Source organism: Neolamprologus brichardi, chromosome 23, assembly GCF_056152115.1.
Source record: "Neolamprologus brichardi isolate AB-2024 chromosome 23, ASM5615211v1, whole genome shotgun sequence".
Lineage (NCBI taxonomy): Eukaryota > Metazoa > Chordata > Actinopteri > Cichliformes > Cichlidae > Neolamprologus > Neolamprologus brichardi.
Genome location: NC_142125.1, coordinates 3,221,075 through 3,241,652, shown reverse-complemented (window position 1 = coordinate 3,241,652; position 20,578 = coordinate 3,221,075). Strand labels below are relative to the sequence as shown.

General features: G+C 41.4%; 1 protein-coding gene across 1 annotated transcript in view; it reads right to left on the bottom strand.

Annotated features, from left to right (window-relative positions):
• Positions 1-6,050: 6,050 nt before the first annotated feature.
• trabd2b (TraB domain containing 2B) overlaps positions 6,051-20,578 on the bottom strand; it is an 82,230-nt gene continuing 67,702 nt past the window's right edge. The window contains exons 5-7 of the mRNA XM_087836605.1: positions 9,251-9,347; positions 7,017-7,301; positions 6,051-6,925 (exon numbers count right to left, since the gene is read on the bottom strand). Coding sequence (XP_087692731.1) covers positions 6,697-6,925; positions 7,017-7,301; positions 9,251-9,347 — 611 coding nt within the window. The 3' untranslated portion in view covers positions 6,051-6,696. The remainder of the gene's footprint in view (positions 6,926-7,016; positions 7,302-9,250; positions 9,348-20,578) is intronic.

Sequence of the window (20,578 nt, the reverse complement as noted above, 5' to 3'; positions counted from 1 at the left end):
TGAGGGGCTGCTACGCCGTCTGACTGCGAGCAAACACTGATGGTCAAACACACAGCCTCCCCCACCCCTTGAATTCTCTTATCCACTAGTGTCTCCCTGCTCCCCTCTTCAGTGACACGCATTGCATCAGGTCACGTCACTAATTTCCACTCTAATACGACCTTAAAATATTGGAGTAGGAAAGTAGTTTTGCTGCCTGGCTTTAAAACTTTATGTGTACAAGTGTGGTATTTATTGTTTTTCTACCTACACTTGCTATGCATTAGTCACATTTGTTAAAAGTTAACACCTAGATGAATGAACAAGTTTGTTCCCTATATATATATCGCCGAATTACTCTCATGCAATCGGTCTTTATGTGCAGAGAAACCAAAAGCAAGTTCATTCATCTCCAGCAGACCTGCTGCCAAACTTACAGGTCACCCAGAATCTGCCACAGTCAGCTGCCTTCAGCACAATCATAAATGTGTGCTGTCAAAACAAGTAACTGACATTGTTTCGAGCTCTGGGGTCTCTTTGGAAATCAGTTTCTCAGAGAATGAGTGAAAAATGCAAGCATTTTGCTCAAATTTCCATTATGTAAACTTTAAACACAATACTTTCTTTTACATGTCAATCACATCACCAGTTTTCCACCAATACGTCTCCTAAGTTGTGTTTGATTGTGCCAAGTTTTACAGTCTAGATTAGGTGAATTTCAAATAAAAAAAGAAATTAATTAAAAAAATACAAATCTAGCCAAAGTTAGAACAGCACGGCGAGCACTCATTCGCGGGGTCGTTTCTTTTTGACACCTCGCCGTCCCGTGTTCTCCAGCAGACTGCGTCTTCTATTGAAAGCGAACAATAGGGTTCTTAATCAGCGGACCTTTCCCCCTCGCCTGCTCCCGGGTCAACTGATGGCCCACGCTTGCTTTGTAACAATTGAACGGCATAAAATATATGTTTATGAAAAGGAGAATTAATCACAGTGGGTATCTTTGGATAAAGTCATATTTGTTTTTTATACCCTTTCTCCAGCTCTGTTTAGAAGGGCTTTCATGTGGCTGTAATTACCATATTTCATTAGCGTGTGGAGTGTCACCGCTGGAGCATCAAAGCGGTTGGCTCTTCCTATGCGCGGCAACCACTGCCAGGGAAGTACACAACTATCTGTTTTTTCCCCCCAGAATAAATTCGCCCTCGCCTGTTTTTGAGTGCACTCTCTCCCTCAAGCTGCTGTCGATATCAAAGAGAACCCATTCCGCATGTGAAGTGCCCCTTGTGCAGAATAATAAAGCAGTGCATCATGGCAAAAAACTGTGAAACACAACACTCTCACCACCATCCTTCAATGCACACGCAAGGACACACATGCGCATGTACACACGGACATACGAGCACACGTGGTATTCCTCTTTCCTTTGTAACTACTTTGCTCTCCTTGGTACGCATTCGCTCCTTCTGCCTCAACACTTAAAAACAAACTATTGTTTAACAATTCTCCATTTTTCTTCTTTTTTAAAATGTATACATTTTTTGTTACATTGTATTGAATTTTATATCGGAATACAAGAGAAGAGACTTTTAAGAGAAAGTTGTATTGTGTGCTGTACACCAAAACAAAGAAAAAGCTCTAGCGTTGCGATGATTATCCTCCTTCGTCACAGAGACGGTGACCAATGAAATAGCTTGATTTGTTTAAGCATGTAAAACTTGTATCAACCAAGTGATATCTGCCAGAGACTGCAAATAAAATCCCCGAGTGTGTCCAAGAATAAGAAACTTTGTTTGGGTTCAACAAAGGAAAGAAGAATAACCTCATCCAAGCAAGATTTGAACAGTTTTATCGGATACGTCAACATTTCTTGTCACTATAGTTGTAAATAAAATTTCAGCAGGCTTTAGATCTCTTTGGGTGATTGATTAAAATGAAAATATAAAGTCAAACCTTAGCTCTGTAGTATATATATATATATTTCTTTTTAATAAACATCACCAGATGCCGTCTTGCCTTTAAGACTTGCACCTGACCCTTGTTAGAGGAATACAAGGCCATGGGTTCAATCCTGCGGCTCAAAGTTACGCATCTTCAAGGGGACTTGGACAATGAGAGAAAATAATGTCTCAACCAGCACAAACACAGATGAGCCGCGAGTTAGCCGAGCTGTCCAAACAGCGCTGCTTTGCCTCCGCTATCAGCAGGATTATCTAAAGGGAGAAGAGCTATCTGCCCTCGGGCTAAGCACGCTTTTGTTTTCCCAAAGCTTTACGGCTGCCCTCTGCTAGACAGAGAATCAAAGCTCTCTGTGAAATATGAGGTCGCGCTCGCCACACAGGACATGGTTGCAGTAGACAGACGTTTCCTGCGACTCGTAATTACAGATCTAGTGTTAAAAATTAAAAAACATCCTTCAGCGACGACCACACAGACCTGCTGCGTGTCACTGGGATGTACTCGATTGACTGAGAGAGACAGAAAGCTGAATGCGAAAGGCATCTGTTGTCCTGACTGTGTGATAACAAATGAGCTATTGCTGTGATCGGTGTGCAATCTGCAGCTCGACAGTCAAAGCAGCGACGACTTTAAATGCTCTTGGAAGCTCCAGCTAGCTCAGATCAATGTTCTCCTCGGCTCCTGTGACTTCACTCTTTATTAGGTATCGATCGAGGAGGAGGCTTGTGACACTTGTACCTTCTGCCGTTGTGCATTTTATGCTTTCAGCAGTTATCTTCACCACATGAGTGATTTACACTGCAAAGGAGAATACGTACATCACCTACAGCATCGATGTCCAAGACCTTGAACAGAAGTTAACTAGTGGTCCTTTATTATGCTCCTATTTTTTCCTCCCTATCTGTCAGTGAGTTGTAACTTATCGGTGACCGTCTTAACGTCCTCTCAGGGCAAACGCGGCAGTTTGATTCTTAATCCTTTTACCAGAGGTGATTTTTAACAACTTCCTGGTTGCCTTTGAGTCAAGTCAATGGGTCTGAAGTCTGATACACTACAGGCTTCCTAAGGCGCACTAAGCCTTAACCTTGGAGCCCCCACCTACCCTCCCACCTCCCTAAGAGGCCTAGGCTAACAGGGAAGAAGATGGGGAGGGGGGCGGCGGGCAGGCCAGGGGGTGCCTGAGGTGTGCGGAGAAACCGAGGACCTGCCACATTATATGCTTTAACATGACTGGCAAATCCACCACGGTTAAACAAACTTAACCTTCATTTGTGAAACGGTGCAAATCAAAGGGCAAAAAACGACTTGTGCAAGTAATTACCACCGGGGGAGAGCAACAGGGCGAAGGATGGAAGAAGGGTGGGAGGGAGGGGTGGGGTGAGGCAGCGGTGGTGGTGGGGGGGGTAGGCTGGTCGGTTTCAGGGACAGCAAGGCGTTAACAGGTTGAATGGAAGGAAATGGGAATCATTTAAGGTGAGGGGCATTTTTAATGAGTTTGCTCAGAAATTGATTTTCCACTGTAATCTTTTATTTATATGCGGCTGGCGGCGTGTGCCCAGCAGAGTGAGGGTCAGCCCTCAGAGCACCCTGTCAAGGCCCCCACTCCCTCAAACAACACCCCAAAGCCCAGGGAAAATGGTATTCTAGCTAAGGCAAATATTGTCCTGCCTTGGCTTACGGGGCGAAAAAGCTGTTTGTTCTAAAAAACTTGCTCTTTTTTCTTTAAAAAAAATGCTTATGAGAAGACGAAGAGAAAGTGTAGGCTAACCTGAAAGGTAAGCGTGAAGTTACAATTTATATATTAATATTATTTTAATCTTTTAATTAAAGGTTTTTAAGCAAGATTTAAGCTGATAAAAGTACAGATATATTTGAATGATCATTTCTTAGTGATTTTTTGTGTGAATAAATATCCCAAAAAATTTGTTTTATGTATGAAATAGGTCATAAGTGTTGGTCACTTTTTCAGACGACTGACAATAACTTATGCGAACACTCAAAATCTTCCAAATTTTATTGTTTTTTTATACAAATATTGAATTTACATGTTTTTATTTTAAAACTGCTCAGATAAGTAAACTGAATTTAAAAAAAAAAAAAAACTTTTAAATTCATGTTTTACATAATTTAGTTTATTTTGTAAAGTTAATGGTGCAACAATTATAGAATAATGTCTGGCAATAACAGGTTCATGTGATCAGTAGAGCAAAAAAGTTTAGTTTAAATCTCTATTTTTTTAAAATAAATAAATAAATATTATAATATTTCTAAGAATAAATTTGGGTATATTGTATCTGCGTGGCATCATTAACCTTGAATTAAAAATAAAACATTTTATTACCACTGACTTAAAATGTACAACTTGACAGTTTGTTTTAAATTATTTATTACGTACCTGTGTGGACATTCTTAAGCCAGTGCCTGCCCGCCTCTGTGCCCATCTCTGTGCTCAGGCTCTGTGCGGCCTCAAACCAGCTTTTCAGCTTTATGTACTTTGTTGTTGCTCAAGTTTTTATGCGACTCTAGCGCCATTTAGTGGTAGAAGTGCTAACTGCAGCAGCGCAGCCGCTTAGTGTCTCTAGAAGACTAGAAGATTTAAATGATAAGACTGGTATGAGACAGAACATACATATACTCTGACACCTGATAGGTTCTTTACGTTCAACCACAAATGGAGCACTTCATGTTTCACATGTCCTGCACAAGGACAGCAAGAAGATAGTTACAAAAACACAAAAACACTGGAGAGCTTCTGTTTTTCACATTCCCTGTCAATGCTGTATTTTCCTGCTGATGCTAAAATAATGAATTCTGTTCTATTTGTGAAATGCTTTTTGCATTTGTTATTATTATTATTATTATTATTATTATTATTATTATTATTATTATGTCTCAGCTTTTCCCCCTGTTTACTCTCAAAGTACCACCTTGTTTCGAAGTAGACAATCTTGTTATGAACTCTGGGAAATGTTATGTTGAAATAAAACTGAATTCCATGTAGATAAGCTCATTCAACATGATTCGTGCATTCTGGTCATCATACATAATTGAACCGGGGCATCATTAATGAAACTTGTCTCAGTTGCTGCTGTGAGAGTTCAGAGTGTGTCGCAGTTTCTGCTGAAAGTTGTCTTTGTTTTATATAATAATTGTTAAAATGTTCTTCTGTTTTCCAACTTTTATTGCACTTGTAAATGTCCTTGTAAATCACACAGTCTTACTGCATTTACATTTGCTGTGAGATAGCAGAGCAGGAAGCCCATCAGGAATCAACACAGTTTGCACAGAATTGTTTTGTTCCCTCGCAACAAGATCACAGCAAACATGATGAACTTTGCTGATATTGTGAGCACTGCAATATAATACACTACAGTATCATCATCATCATTCAACAACAATTTTATTGAAATGAATAGTCACTTTGTCTGTTGCCAACGATTCCCTTAAGAGAATTGTAATCTGGTTAATCGCAGTATGTGACGACTGAAAGGATTCTTATGTTTTATGGAGCTTAGAGGAAGCATCCAATCTGGAAATATTTAAAGTGAAGCTTCATCATTCAAGCAGCTTCAAAAAGGGAAGTGATGGAGTTCGACATTTTTGGTTAATTGTTAACACTCAGAGCTCAACTGCCTCCGTTTTCCTCCTTTTGTTAAAATGTTTAAATGTAGTATGAACTTTGATTAAAGGCTAATATCCTTATTTTTGTTGCTGTGTGATAATATATACTTTTCACATTTCTCAAAGTTGCATTTACAGTTACACAGTCCTGTTTGTGAGCTTTATAATGGAGACACAACTGACAGAAGACTCATTATGAGGTTTGTTTTCCTCATGTTTTCCTTGTATTAGCCAGCAGGTGGCAGACTCAACTCACATGTTGCTTGTTTCCCTCGTTAAAAACGTGTAGCTCCACTATAGTTTTTATTCATTTTCACAGATAATAGTCATATTTAAATGTTTTTGACAATTCCGAAGTATATGCTTCATTAGATTATGACAAAAAAATCCATAATTTCACTTTAAATAAAGAACAGATGGTGGTGTTATAAACATATTCTTAAACACACAGTTTATGTCTGCTGAAAGAAAGAAAGACCTCTCGATGCACTCGATTAGTTTACAGACTGTATTTATTTACGTTTTATTTCAAAAAGCAAGAAAATATACTCTTTCTTCCAGAAATAATAAATATACAATATTTCTTTATGAACAAAATGCACAATTTACAAAGTGGCATCCGAGTGCTTCTCTGTGTGAAGGTAAAGGCCTCACACAGTACCTTGTTTATTCAACTCGTTTTTGTTTCACAGAGTTATAACTGTTAGTATGACCTATTCTCATTATTAAAGTCAGTCTTATTTTTCTACATAATATTACAGTTTTATAGGTACAAGACTCCAGCTCTTTAAATGTACAATTCTTCATTGTGCTGTGTTTGTTATTCTATCTCAATACTTTCAGGAGGTTTGGACTTGACCCCACTGCAGTTCAACATAGTCCACGTTTTGCTTCTCACGCAGCACAGAGCTTATTCCACACATTATGAGACTTGGCAAGTTTTTAAAGACATTTCAGCAGCCTGAAGCCGATCTCGCTCTATGGTGGAGACCGGGTCGTCCCACGTTAAGACGTCTTATCCCGACTGAGATGTTTCTCCCTGACGATCGCTCCTTGTTTGGCTTTATCAGGTACGCTCCACTGCTCTGGTGTGGATGAAGTATTGTCCGATGTTTCTCATGAGGTAACGCTTTCTTTTGGTCAGGAGGTGAACAATATGTGTGATAAAAGCCACGCTAAAGCACAAGACAGCGTGACTTTGCTGTGAGCTAGCTGGGCTGAGCTGGGGCTCGGTGAAGTGGACGAAGGCGAACTGGGTTCTCGATCTATCTCGTAGATCTCCATCCGCCTGCGATGCTTTTGATAGGTCAGCGGAGGCTCCACTGTCACATAGCCGTTGATTATCCTCACGTTTGGTGGTGGGGTGGTGCTGAAGAAAGGAGGGGGAAAATTAGGTTATGAGGAATTTAGCTGGACTGGAAAAGAACTGAGAAGAGGTACAACAAGAATAAATATCTCACCCATCCCCAATGCGAACCCACAGGTCACTGAAGAGACGGGGTCTCCCGTGGCCACGGTGAGCTTTGCGTGGCCGTTTATGGCGTCCAAACTCCTCTAGCTGGCTCAAGCTGTCAGGGAGCAGCATGTGAGGCAGCTCCTCCCCTCCAAGGCCAGGCATAGGTTCTGGGTCCTCGAGCTCCAGCTCCATCTCTGGACTGGTTGGCCAGCCAATGGGAGATCCTGTGCTAGTGTCCGTATTCTCCTTGCTGGACTCTGGTGCTGCAAGCAGGTCTGGACCTGCTGCCCTGGAGCAAGGGAGGACAGGACAGAAAGACTTTTACCCAAATATTAGATCAAAATAGTTTATTTTAGTATTTCTGTACTGTTTCGCAAGATTTCCAATGTGCTACCAGACAGTGGTGTTGTTTGTGGTTTCTGACCACCCCATGGCTTTCCACTTACACCCTGTAACTTCAGTCAAGGACACGAACACCAGAAGGGCGTCCTTTAAAAGTTGAAAGACCCAGCAGACAACGTAAGAGGAAGTTGGAACTCTCATGGCGATATATTGTGCATCAGAGCTGACATTTGACCAAGAAGACCACCCAGAATCTCCTGTCTTCAAATATTTTTGCCATGCTGCTCTTTCTTCCAGCCATTACTCATACTTTCTTCTCTCTTGTTCTTTTCCTGTCAATATGGCTCGCATGTGACTTTGTGTTTCAGTAGAGCATCAAAAAGATGTTTTACACATCACTCAAGACCTTTCGAATGAAATAAACAGCAGTAGAAATCGCAGGCTTTAGTCACGATTAGTTTGTCTCACCGGTCATGATCAATTTGTCGGTTTGCCTTTCTGTTTTCACAAGTTTCAACAACCTTGTCTCACCCAGGCCCTGATGGCTTGGTCAGTGCGATGATAGCTCCAGGCCTGCGGTCAAGCTACTGCACAGCCAAACCCAGCTCTGGGCTGCTCTGTCAGTCATATAATTGTGCCAGTGGGTTCAAAACACTCCAGGTCTGAGGCTAACAGCTTTCATAAACACCTCTCATCCAGCCGTCCTGTGGTGTGTTTCCTCGCCTGTCAGATCACCTTGTATCGGGGAGCTAGAAGTGTCAGCTTGCAGGCAAGTGTGTGGTCATGTGTGTGTGCGTGCACGCTGTAGACACAAGTGTTTCGTGACCACAGTAAGTCAGTCCACTTGTCAGCTTTTAAACCATGAACCACTGGTTGAAGCCCACAAGCCTGGAAACAGGATGGCGAGCGATAGGGCGGCTACATTTACAGCTGTAGTTTGCAGTGAGAAGTTTGTGAAAAGCTTCAGCTGGAGGGACGAGTTGTTTTCACTGTTAGAAAAAAGACTGTTCTTGTTATGCCTCGTTTTTCCATTTTCACCCCGATTCCAGCGACTGCTCTTATTATTTTATAGGCCCATGTCAAACCCTTAGGTGAGAGTGGAGGTGCTGTGTGCCAGCGATTGGGCCTGAACACTAACAGGCATGAAGAAGAGTTGTAGAAGGCCACAGGAGCGAAGCCAAGACTCTTTCTGAGTCGTGTATGTGTTGACTGTGTGCAGCCCAGCCAATTTTTCTCTTTGAGCATCTCTACATTTATCCTGCATACATGCATGCATGTGTTTGTGTGTTGCAGTGAAAGCAGACAGAACCACCACTCTGGCAAGTGGCCTTTGGCAGCCTCCAGAAAGGGGGGGGCAGAAGCAGGCAGGTGAGGGAGATGATGAGGTATCAAAGGATTCTTGCATAGCACAATTTGGAGCGTATCTGCACTTCAATAAATCTGCTGAGGTTAAAATGCCTCAACTCTCAAGAGAATTAGACGGATGTGGACAGAATAAGTTTCGATACAGATACATGTGGATGTGCATCTGTATCCCTGCCAAAATCTACAGTAAGAGTGCACAAATGTTCTGCTTCACAGTCTGCACTGCCATAACATTATCAATCTCGTGCACATAGAAAATCACGTTCTCTTTTTCCATTAAATATCTTGTCTGGTTAGAAAAAGTCCCACTTTTAACAAGTAAAGAGTTTTAAATAGCTCCAAAGTGGCCGATTACTCAGTCAAAACAGGAATCATCCAAAAGTCAAATTTTTCTAAAGAGTAATCCAAGCAAACACTTATTTTTTCTATTTTTCAGCAACTTATTTTTGTTTTTCTCTTTGTAACCACAGTCATTTAATCAAATGACATGCTCCGTCATCTGTTGCTGCGCACTCTTGTCTGCTTACTCACTCTGTGGCTGGCTCTTGATGATCAGAGTCCATGTGGACAATCTCGTAGCCCTCCTGCCTCAGGATGTCCAGCACGCTGTGGTTCCCCAGAAAGTGGCCTAGCAGTGAACGAAAAACAAAACAAAACAAAAAAAGACTCAAAATCAGCTTCTTGCGGCGCATGCATTTGTCTTCAAGAGTAAATCTAGCCTGGATTATGTTTCATGGATATTTACTTAAGTTGAAAGCGCTCAATTATTATATAGTGAACAAAACTTCCATAAATTTTAGCTTTGTTTTCATTGCGGTGCTGAACATACCAATAACATGTTTGTGTGGCCCACGATCTGAACTCTTATTATCTAACAACTGTAACAGACGATATCTTCCTAACAGGCAACTATAGCTTTGGTCAAGAAATGGAAGCAAACCTAAAAGTGCTTCTATACATTTTAATGTCCATATTTGTCCGACAAATACCAGAGAAACCGTGTCAGTCTAAATTTCTCGCATTTTCCTGTGGACTGCCTCATTAAATACGATCTTTTCTCAGCCAAGTTGTCTGCAACTCAGACATAGAGCGAAGTGAAGAATCTGCAAGATAACAGGGATTGTTCAAATGAAAACTTGGTCTATCTATCGGGCACTCGACCTCTTGCCTCCCTTGCAGCCCTCTCTCACTTTCCATCACCTTGCGTATGACTCCTTCAGTCTAACATCAAACATTCAGGCCCCGGCCGCATGCAGATGAAAGCTTTTTCTTTCTTCTTTTAATTTATCCCATCAGCTGATAATCCTGCATGTCAGTCAACCCAGCAATAAGCCATAATGTAGCCTGACATCACCCTCACCAACACGCACTCCCTAAGAGAGGAATTCATATTTGTGCGCAGACGTATACACATACCCGCACACACGCGCAGGAATTTTACACGCTCGCACACCTCGGCTCGCTTATTAACAACACGCTGACAATATTCGAGCCTCTTTCTTGCTTTCCGTCGAGGCCCTCTGCTCCCACTCAGCTCCTCACCCCCTGCCAATTTTATCATTATGATGTTCCTGATCATTCCTGAAAGTCAAAGAAAGAGGCACGCGGTGTTACACTTTCTTGGCAGCTGAGTTCAAAGGCAGTGCTGGGATAGGCCGCGGAGTGAGAGGAGGCTTCTAACAACAGAGCGTCGGTGAGATCAGATGGGATTACACAGAGGGCCGAGTGTGAGTTTTTGTCTGGGTGACGGTGAGTGTGTGTGTGCTTGTGTTCTTCTTTTATTATACTTACATATTGCCATAAGAAGCGATGACATTTTCTCATGTTCATAGGCTTAAAGTTTTTATGGAAGAAAGCGTATGATTTTGTTGTGAAGTCAAAGGTACAGTACGGTACTATTTAAGTATTTGTTGAGTCAGTTCACGTCCTTCAACTTTGACAACTACTACTGTGAAAAAGTCTTGCGCCACCGCTTATTCATTTATATTTTGCTTCCAAGGAGCCAAACTCAATTGGTTTGAGTGTATATGTATTGCTCAAGTATTCTTGAGCAATACATATCCAGGCTTTCTGAAGCTATTTCAAAGTTTTTCTTTGGACACTGTATGCTTTTTCGTTCTTTTTTTCAGTCCAGTCATTGTGCCCAACCAGTGTTGGGAAGGTTACTTTTAAAATGTATTCCATTACAGAATACAGAATACATGCCCCAAAATGTATTCTGTAACGTATTCCGTTACGTTACTCAATGAGAGTAACGTAACGGAATACTTTGGATTACTTAATATATTATCATGCTGTTTACAACTACGTGAATGTACTATTGCTGTGATTTATTACTGTTACTGAAGGTCCGCGGCTCCGACCCGTAGTAAAGGGACCTCTGGCTAATACGGTGGGTTCTGTGTCGGGCTCGTAGCCGAAAACTAGCTTTACTTTGTTGTCTGGGTCAACTTTGCTAGCAGAGACAGAGAGAGGAGTTGAAAGGCTGCTGCAACAGAACTTATTGTTTTTGGAGGAAAACACGAACACGGTGTACAGTCGAGTCTTAATAGCTTACTTACAACTGGGCTCGTCAGGCTCTCTTCTTGGCTGCAGTGGTTATTATTATATTTACATGCTTCCAGCTCCCGTTTTTGCTCGATGACAGCTCCTACTTTTCCTTTTTCTCCCTCCCTCGCTCACAGACACATAACGTGTATGGCAGTCCATTCTCCCTGCAGCACGGACTACACTGCCTATGATGCTACATTCTTTAGAGCTATACCTGTAGCATTCTGCCTGTTAGCTTAGCACAACAACGACAAAAAGGCCTCTCTCACCCAGGAAACACGCAGAGAGAGAGCGTCACCCTGTAACCATGGCAACCGTAACGCTGCCGCCTGGAACAACAGAACGTAGCTGTCAAACAAAACCCAAACAGTCCTGACCCGCCACAATATGAAACAGGGAAGTACCGCCGTGTAATCCATTTATTTCAACAAAGTAACTGTATTTTAAATACCACCTTTTTAAACGGTAACTGTAACGGAATACAGTTACTCATATTTTGTATTTTAAATACGTAACGGCGGTACATGTATTCTGTTACTCCCCAACACTGTGCCCAACCATGTTTAAGGGAATATTTTCATATTTGGTAAGTAATTTAACAGTGACCTGTGAATCATTCAAGCATAAAAAAGGCAACTGAATTAAGAGATGGACCAAGAGATGGCGTCTACATGTAACCTTTTTCAATTTTGTCTAGAAAAAATACAAAAGATGGCACAGTTTGACAAACCTAGAGTCTTATTTTTACACAAGCAATTCAAAAACTGGCAAGGCTAGACATGTGGGAGCCAAAAGGAGAAGTGGCAGGACTGCAAAGAATCTACAGCAAATAAACAGTGAAAGTCGTGTCCTTAAGAAATACGGGGGAAAAAATCCAGCAAAGCTCTGACAGGAAACGGGGACAAATGGATGATGTTATTGAAATTATACAAAAACTGGACTGTAAATGTAACAGTGTTTATGTAGCATTATTCCACTTGCCACAAATGTCAGTGTAATGGGGAAACAGAAGCAGAAACTGGTTACATAAATTAGTGGCAGTGGGTCTTAACGAGTGTTGAATCTTGATTTGAAATCTTTGGTTCAAACCGTTGTGAATATGTACAGAGCACAACAGTGAGTGTTCACAGTCATCTGTAAAACATGGTGGAGACTCTGTCAGTGGGCTGGATTTCATCAAGCGTGTTTGGGATCTCGCCAACTGGATGGAAAAACCAACTGAGAAAAAAACTGTCAGAATTTGATCAACCATATAATACCATCTACACATGTTTCAATAAACTACACGTTTCCTCTTTTGTCAGCAACAGAGATGGGCAGTAACGCGTTAATCCGATTACTTTTTTCAAGTAACGAGTAAAGTAAGGGATTACTATTGCAAAAACGGTAATTAGATTACCGTTACTTTCCCGTAGGAACGCTGCGTTACTACGTTACTAAAACCGTGATTTTTTTGCCAGAATGTCTCAACACAGTGACGTAAGCAAGTGCGGGAGAGAATGTGAGCGTGCAGCGTTTAAAGCGTGGAAGTACTGACCTTATTTTGAGTTTGATTCCATAAAAAGTGACAAAAACATTAGTGTCCGTTGTGCGTGGGAAGAAAACTTCTTTTTACAGCGAAAAAAACCCCTAAACTTCCAAGCAAACACAGAGTAGCTACGACGTAATGGGAAACTCACAGAGAAACTGCCGTATCCTTCCACTGACCGCTGACAGCGGCACACCTGACCGCGGCACACCTGCACCAGGGTAAACCTCCTCCTGCTTTACAGGTGAAAATAGAGCAACAGGACCGCTAGTCTTTGACTTTCTGCTGTGTTTTACTTGCATCTATTTGAAAGACTGAGTGTAAACACACACACACATATGTATATATATATATATATATATATGTATGTATGTATGTATGTATGTATATGCTGGAATGTGCAGAAAATAGGTTTAAATATTAAACAAATTTCTTCCAGTCAGAGAATGGTGCAGATAATTTAATTTTTGCTTGATGCATAAAGTTAAAAGATTAAAACTAACAAAACAAGTTTTAAAAAGAGACTTTTCCATTTGATTACATTTTGTATGATGGATTATGCAGAAAAAGTAGAATTGGGCTGAAAGATCTATCGCTTTATCACCTATTCAGGTTGTAAATTGTGTTTTTAAAAAGTAACTAACTAAGTAACTAAGTAATTAATTACTTTTGAAAATAAGTAATCAGTAAAGTAACAGGATTACTTTTTGGGGGAAGTAATCAGTAATTAGTTATTAGTTACTTTTTTCAAGTAACTTGACCAACACTGGTCAGCAACATACTGGTATAAAGAAATGAGGGATGGCACAAGACTTTTGCACAGTACCACCATTAGGTCAAAGGATAATTATACTGACAATTGGGAATATTTCTACACTTCTTGTTATTTGGTTATGTACCAGGATAAACAGATAATACTGTTGTTCCCCAACCGGCAGATGGCCACTGCTCCCTGAGCTTTGTTCTGCTGGAGGTTTCTTCCTGTTAAAAGGGAGTTTTTCTTTCCCACTGTTGCCATTTTATTGTTGGGGTTTTCTCTGTATTATTGCAGGGTATTTACCTCACAGTATAAAGCGCCTTGAAGCAACTGCTGTTGTGATTTGGCGCTGTATAAATAAAACTGAACTGAATTGAAAAGAACAGCATTCTTCTTTCTCTTTTCACGCTTTCCTTCAAACAAGATCTCGGGGCCAAAGTCAGCTCGTTCAGTGACTGCATGCTGACAGATTTAACCTCCTTCATGTCTGTGTCAAGCAGCTATTTCATTAAACTCAGTGGGCTCGGGGCAAAGAAGAGCATGTGACCGCGCGTTTGCTGGGTGTGAGGTCAAGCTGACTGTTTCGCGTGTTGGCTTGATTTCCTCTACTCTGCCATCATTCATAACACACCTCGACAAAGTCGTGTATATTTATGCGTAACTTTGTTTGGACGATAACATAACAAACAACCATATGGGTTCCATTTTTACACTCGCTGTAAAACTGCCACTCAGTTTTCTGAGGAGGGAGAATTGGTTTGGATGCTAAACTTGCATCCACTGCTTAAACAGCCTACTGAACACACACACACACACACACACACACAAGCAAGCAATATTTCTCACAACGAGAACCAACACTTATGAAATGTTGGTAACTCTCAAGTGAGGGACTGCACGTTTCTTCATGAATTGGCTCCGTTTGTCGAACAAACAAAACGTTTTTCCAAGTTCTTACAAATCCATTCTTTTGGAAAATGTTAATTCACAAGCTTTTCATCTGACAACAGTGGCATGTGCATTGTTTGTTTCATTGTAGGTTTGTGGTTCGTGCCTGTGTGTGGGTGAGCGACTGGGTAGAGAAATAATAGCTCTTTCCAAGCAGATGAAGGTGCGTGTGGGAGGCTGAGCTAGTGTGTTTGTTTGTGGAGTATTCAGACAGTAAACAGTGTGGTGCTTCTGAAGCACAGAGCAGTCTTAACAAACAGCTCAATTGGCTTAAATGTAATAAGAGGTCAGCTGACTCCTAATTGCTCCCCTGCTGCTTGTAGCGCTCGTGGGCTGACCGCACAGGTAGCTCACTGTAAACATGCCACTCTGTTTTAAAGTTGCAGTACTTAGTGACACCCTAATCGTTGCAGTGTAATGCTCGCTATTAATGTCTGTGAAGGTTCTCAGTCATCCAGGTCATCGTAGTCAAAGGAGCTTGCAAAGAAAAGCGTCTGGACTTCCTTAAGTCACTTGAAGACGTTTCACCTCTCATCCGAGAAGCTTCTTCAGTTCTAAGGTCAAATGGTGGAGAGTCCCAGACATAAACCTGGTGGGAGTTTCTCCCCACAGAGGGACAAAAGGACCCCCTGATGATCCTCTAATCGCCTGAGCCAAGGTGTGAAACTGGGTGTGGGTCCCAATCAGCCAGAGTTTCAGGTGAGCTCAGGAATTTGCATGATAAGGTGGGGCCAGGTTTCAACTTGGCTCAGGCGATTAGAGGATCATCAGGGGGTCCTTTTGTCCCTCTGTGGGGGGACCCTCCCACTAGGTTTAAATCTGGGACTCTCCACCATTTGACCTTAGAACTGAAGAAGCTTCTCGGATGAGAGGTGAAACGTCTTCAAGCAACTTAAAGAAGTCCAGACGCTTTTCTTTGCGAGCTCCTTTGACTCGCTATTATGTAAAAAAGAGAAAGCAATGTTTTTCTTTTTTCCAATGTCTTTAGCTGTCTCGCCCCCATCTGCACATTGTTTGAAGATACACATCCAAGAACATTTCCTTCTTTTCCGTAATTAAAGTTTTTATGGTTTTTTTCAAGCAATCAGAACTCTTGGATAATATTGAGAAAAGATTGTGGCTTTGGTTAGAAAATTGTTAATGGCAAGTAAACATGTGCTCATGACAGAAGATAAAAATATTCTCCTCAATCAAAGGATATTTGATGCTTAAACACGATGCCTAACGTATTGGGCTGGACAACGCTTTGCATTCATTCGTGGTATAAAATCAATGTGGCACTGGAAACATTCCTCAAAGATTTTTGGTCCATTATGACGCAAAGTGAGCAGATCTGTGACGTGAATCTCCTGTTGCCACACATGCACAGGATGGACTGTGAAAGTTATTTTATGTACATTAAACTACAGTAAAATGTAAGAAACCAGTTTGAGATGATTTGAACTTTGTGACATGTTATCATGCTGGAAGCAGTAAACAGTGACCCTACCATCTGAACGTTGCAGCAGATTCATCAGAACACGACATGCTTTTACAGTTTTCTACTGTCTCACTACTGGTGAGCTGTTGACATAGACATACATACATAATATTATCAGTTTGTGGCATCTCAGTTTCTTAGCTGATAGGTGGCATCCATTATGGCTTTGTGCTGCTGTAGTTCACCCAGCCAAGCTGCTTACATCTTCATCACTTTGTAGATTTGTCTCAGTGTAAAGTCATACTTTAAAAATGTTTATCATTAATATTAACATAGAAGTGGAACACAGCTTCTGTTTTCATCATTGGCTTCATTGCACTCAAAGGAAAATATCCATATTATAATTTATATTATTTACCCATCTCATTGTACTCATACGACATAGGCTACGTTCACACTGCAGGCGAAAGCGCATCAAATCCGATTTTTCTGACCCTATGCGACCCATATCCGATCATGGTGTGACAGTGTGAACGGCACAAATCCGATATTTTCAAATCCAATCTGGGTCACTTTCGTATGTGGTACTGAATCTGATACATATCTGATGTTTTAGAAAGCGACTGCTGTTTGATGGTCAAGTCGCATTAAATCCGTCTTTTACGTCACTGACACAAGACAGACGCCGATTATCAGCGCCGGAGAAGACATCGCGAACACTTCCTGGACATCCGGTGAAACTGTTGGGTAGACAACGTTGGAGAAACGTGAACATTTTATTTGTTCTGTATAATCTGCAGATTCTGACAGAAATCTGCAACTATCCTTTGAAGCAGCGCTCCTCTAAAACAGCAATAAGGATCATTATTAGGTTATCTACATTATTATGTAAATAACAAAATAACTTAAAGCAAAAATTGGGAAACGTGAAGTCCGAAGTCTTTATATTAAGGGCCATCAGTCAAACAATACTGTTGCTCTGGGTCTAAACAGAGCGCGTTGTGTGTGACGTCTTCCTTTGCGCATGCGGGCCGCTTTGAGCGTTCACACTAGAGCGCGTTTGCTGTCGCATTTTATTTGTAGTGTGAACGAGCAGACAAAAAAATCGGATTTGACCAAAAAATCGGAATTGAGCATCAAGACCTGCAGTGTGAACGTAGCCATAATGTTTACTTGGAAAAATAATGAATACTTGTTTCTAATGACTTTTCTTATGCATGAACAAAAAGCCACTTTCATACATAAGTCGTGGCAGGAATTTTGTTTAAAGATTTAAAAACGCACAAAATACATTTACAAACATAAACATTTACTAAATATTCTTTTCCATACGGGTCGTATTTAATCTTCCAGTAGACAAGCTGCTCTGCCTACGACATAAAAAGAATAGCTTGTGGGAATGTGGCTTCAGCCCAACTGCAGCCACTACCATATATCAGCCAACCACCTGCTGTCATTTCTCCAACTGCAGATATGTGTTTTTCAAATATTTTATTTACTTAATAAATATTTTGTTTTAAGTAGGAGCAAGTTTTTGCTGTGTATACACCCTCTTACAGGGTGTTTCCCCTCCCGTGGCTACAGAGAGCAGAGTTAATAAACCAGCAACTCCTTTATTTAATAACCATCCCATCCTGATTTCCACTTACAGCAGCAATGACTTAATTTACTCCACTTGCACATTCACCTTTCTGTGTTTGCCACATCTGCCTCTGTACATATGCCTGTCTCTTTATCTGCCATGTCCAGGCTTCTTAAGCTTCTTAGCTTCCATTTTGCATTTGTTTTACACTCAGTTTTTCTCTTTTTTCCCTGCATGCAAGTTTTTCGGGCGGGATGCATTAGTGTGTTTTGAAAAGAAAAAAGAGGTATTGCAGCATGTCTAGGCATTCACGCTCAATTTAAACCGTGTCAACACTTGGTCTGCACACATCCTTCTCTCTCTTTCAGACCTTTCCCTGTTTTTCCTTCCAAGTTAAACCTCACCGAGCCTCGCTTTATGCGTAATTCTTCATCCTTTCTTTCTATATGCTTTTGCACATCAGTCAGAGAAAAGAGACACTAGTAGCAAAGCAGGAAAAGCAAGGAAAAGTGGGAAAGTTAGGAATTTGACATTGCTTCAAGAATGCAGAAAACGCACAGGAAGAGAATTATGTTATTTTTCAGTTTTTGCACAAACAAATGTGTTTGCAATTACTTTGTGTAAACAATGCATCAACTGATACGCACTAGCGGTTAAAAAAAAAAAATCCCACATGGCTTACAAGCAGACCACCTCATATGAAAATTGCACAAAAGGAGCACAAAGGAAGAGAGAAAACAAGAGGAGGAGAATAGAAATAGATAATTGGCAAGTGGTTTGAGGGGAGATGGAAAAGAAGGAGGAAAGGGTGGAGGATAGAGAGGACGATCAGAGGGAGAGACGGATTGACGTACGCCCTCAACCCGAGCAGAATGCCTGCTGGGCATAGTTGCTACATTATGGTCCAAACAAACACGAGCAGTTCCCTCAGAGCAATTTAAACAAATGGGTGATCGAGAAATTGGAAGATGAGTTAAAAAGAGAAGAAAAGCGAACATCCAGGAGACATACCCAGTGAATGGGTGTGTTCCACTTTTGGTTTGTATGGAAATATGTTCCAGGACGAGGGCAAGCGCAGACAGAGATAATGTGGAAAATGTTACTCTCATCTTCACATGTTTGTAAATGTGTGTAGGTGTTAAATAGGTGACAAGTTAAAGGAAAATATGTAAGGTGCTGGGCCACCATGATTCTAAGGAATAACTTCAATGTTGTAATAAAGTACGTGAAGTCTACTGGACTGAAGGACACTACCCCCCCACCCACACACACAGTATCCCCCAGTGTTTTGACGATGCTGGTGAAAAGCACTGTCTAAACATTACAACTTCTCTCATAGTTGTTTTGTTGACTTAGGAAACAAAATTACACAGATCCAACTGTGGGGGTGGTGGAGCTGGGTGGCTCTGAGCACATACTGTGCTGGACGTGCTCCACAGGTACATAAGAATATGATCTTAAAGAGGAGATAGACTAAACAGAAAGCTTGCTTTGCTTTTGTTTTTCATCGGTGGAGAATCTGATTTTAAGGAGCTCCAAATCTGTCAAGTTCGTTTAGATGTTATGAGGATGCTGACATTTTTCCCAGGAGAATGCAACTCATGCTTCACTGCTTTTCTTTCTGCATGCGGGCATCATGGGAATAAGTACAGTCAGCCAGGGCAGCTGTGGCTACAACTGTAGCTGCCTTCACCAGTGTGTGAATGTGAGAGTGAATGAATAATGGTATTGTAAAGCGCTTTGAGGGCCCTGAAAAGCGCTATATAAATCCAATCCATTATTATTATTATCATTATTACACACACTAGCAGTGCGATCTGCTTGTGCGTGAACCTGTGTGTGTTCGCATTCTCCCTGCAAGTTGTGCTCATATAATGTATGTATGTGCACCTGTTTGTGTTTTAGGGGAAAGTGCCTTTTTCCACTTTTTCTACTAAGACTATTTCCTTGAGCACAATATGAGTAATGCAACAAAGATTTTAATAAGGTCGGCATCCCTGGGCCTCACTGTGCATTCCCATCTACCGTTTAACAGGAACGGGATCCCTCTATAAATCACACAGCAGAATTTGAATTAACAGTTCGGAGCTACAGGAACAGCTACCCACAGTGTTCAGGAAAAACAGACCACGGCTTTTACATGATGTGTAAATTCCACCTCTCTTCTCAGGGAGCTCTGAGTTTCTCGAAGGAGAAGTAAAGGCAATCACCCATTCCTCATCTCCATAATGACTTCATTTCCTATGCATGCAGTAAGACGTCTGTCTGTCTTATTGCACTGCACACACACCCCGAGGTGTTGTGAGTGACAGCTGTTGACGGGACTGTTAAAGGTTGAAATTCTGGTCAAATACGGAGATCAAGAAAGTCTCAGGGATCAAATCCAGAGGCTGACCGCTGCATGTGGCGGGCTTGACACACATCCATGTTGGAGAGACTGGAAGGTTCGCTCAGCTCAGTGGTTGAGTGTTTAAAAGCCATTCCTTGCTTTCAAATATTTAGACTGCATATGCTTGCTGCTTAAGTTTGTAAAGCTCTCCTGGTGGGCAGAAAGTGAGAAGCTGAGTGTGGTGAGGAAAAAGTAGAAAAGCACAGAGAGTTTAAAAAAAAAAAAGAGGAAGTAGTGGAAAATGTAGAAAACAAAGACACAAAGAAAGTAAAAATCCCCCTGCTATTGACTGTTTTTGTTTCTGATATCTCATCGTACATACATGTAAGGGAAGATGTGGCATTCTCTGCTCTAAAAACGTCTTTATGATGTTCGTCTTTCACCTTTCACACTGGTTTGTTTTTCTTCATCCATCAGTTAAAATTACAGAGAGAAGGAATGATAATCTATAAATTATGATCTAAAGGAGTGCAGCTCCGCCAGGGCTGCCCTTTGTCACCGGTTCTGTTCATAATTTTTATGGACAGGATTTCTAGGCGCAGCCAAGTGGCGGAGGGCTTTCGCTTTGGTGGCCTCAGAATCTCATCTCTGCTTTTTGCGGATGATGTGGTTCTGTTGGCTTCATCGGGTGAGGGCCTCCATCTCGCACTGGAACGGTTCGCAGCCGAGTGTGAAGCAGCGGGAA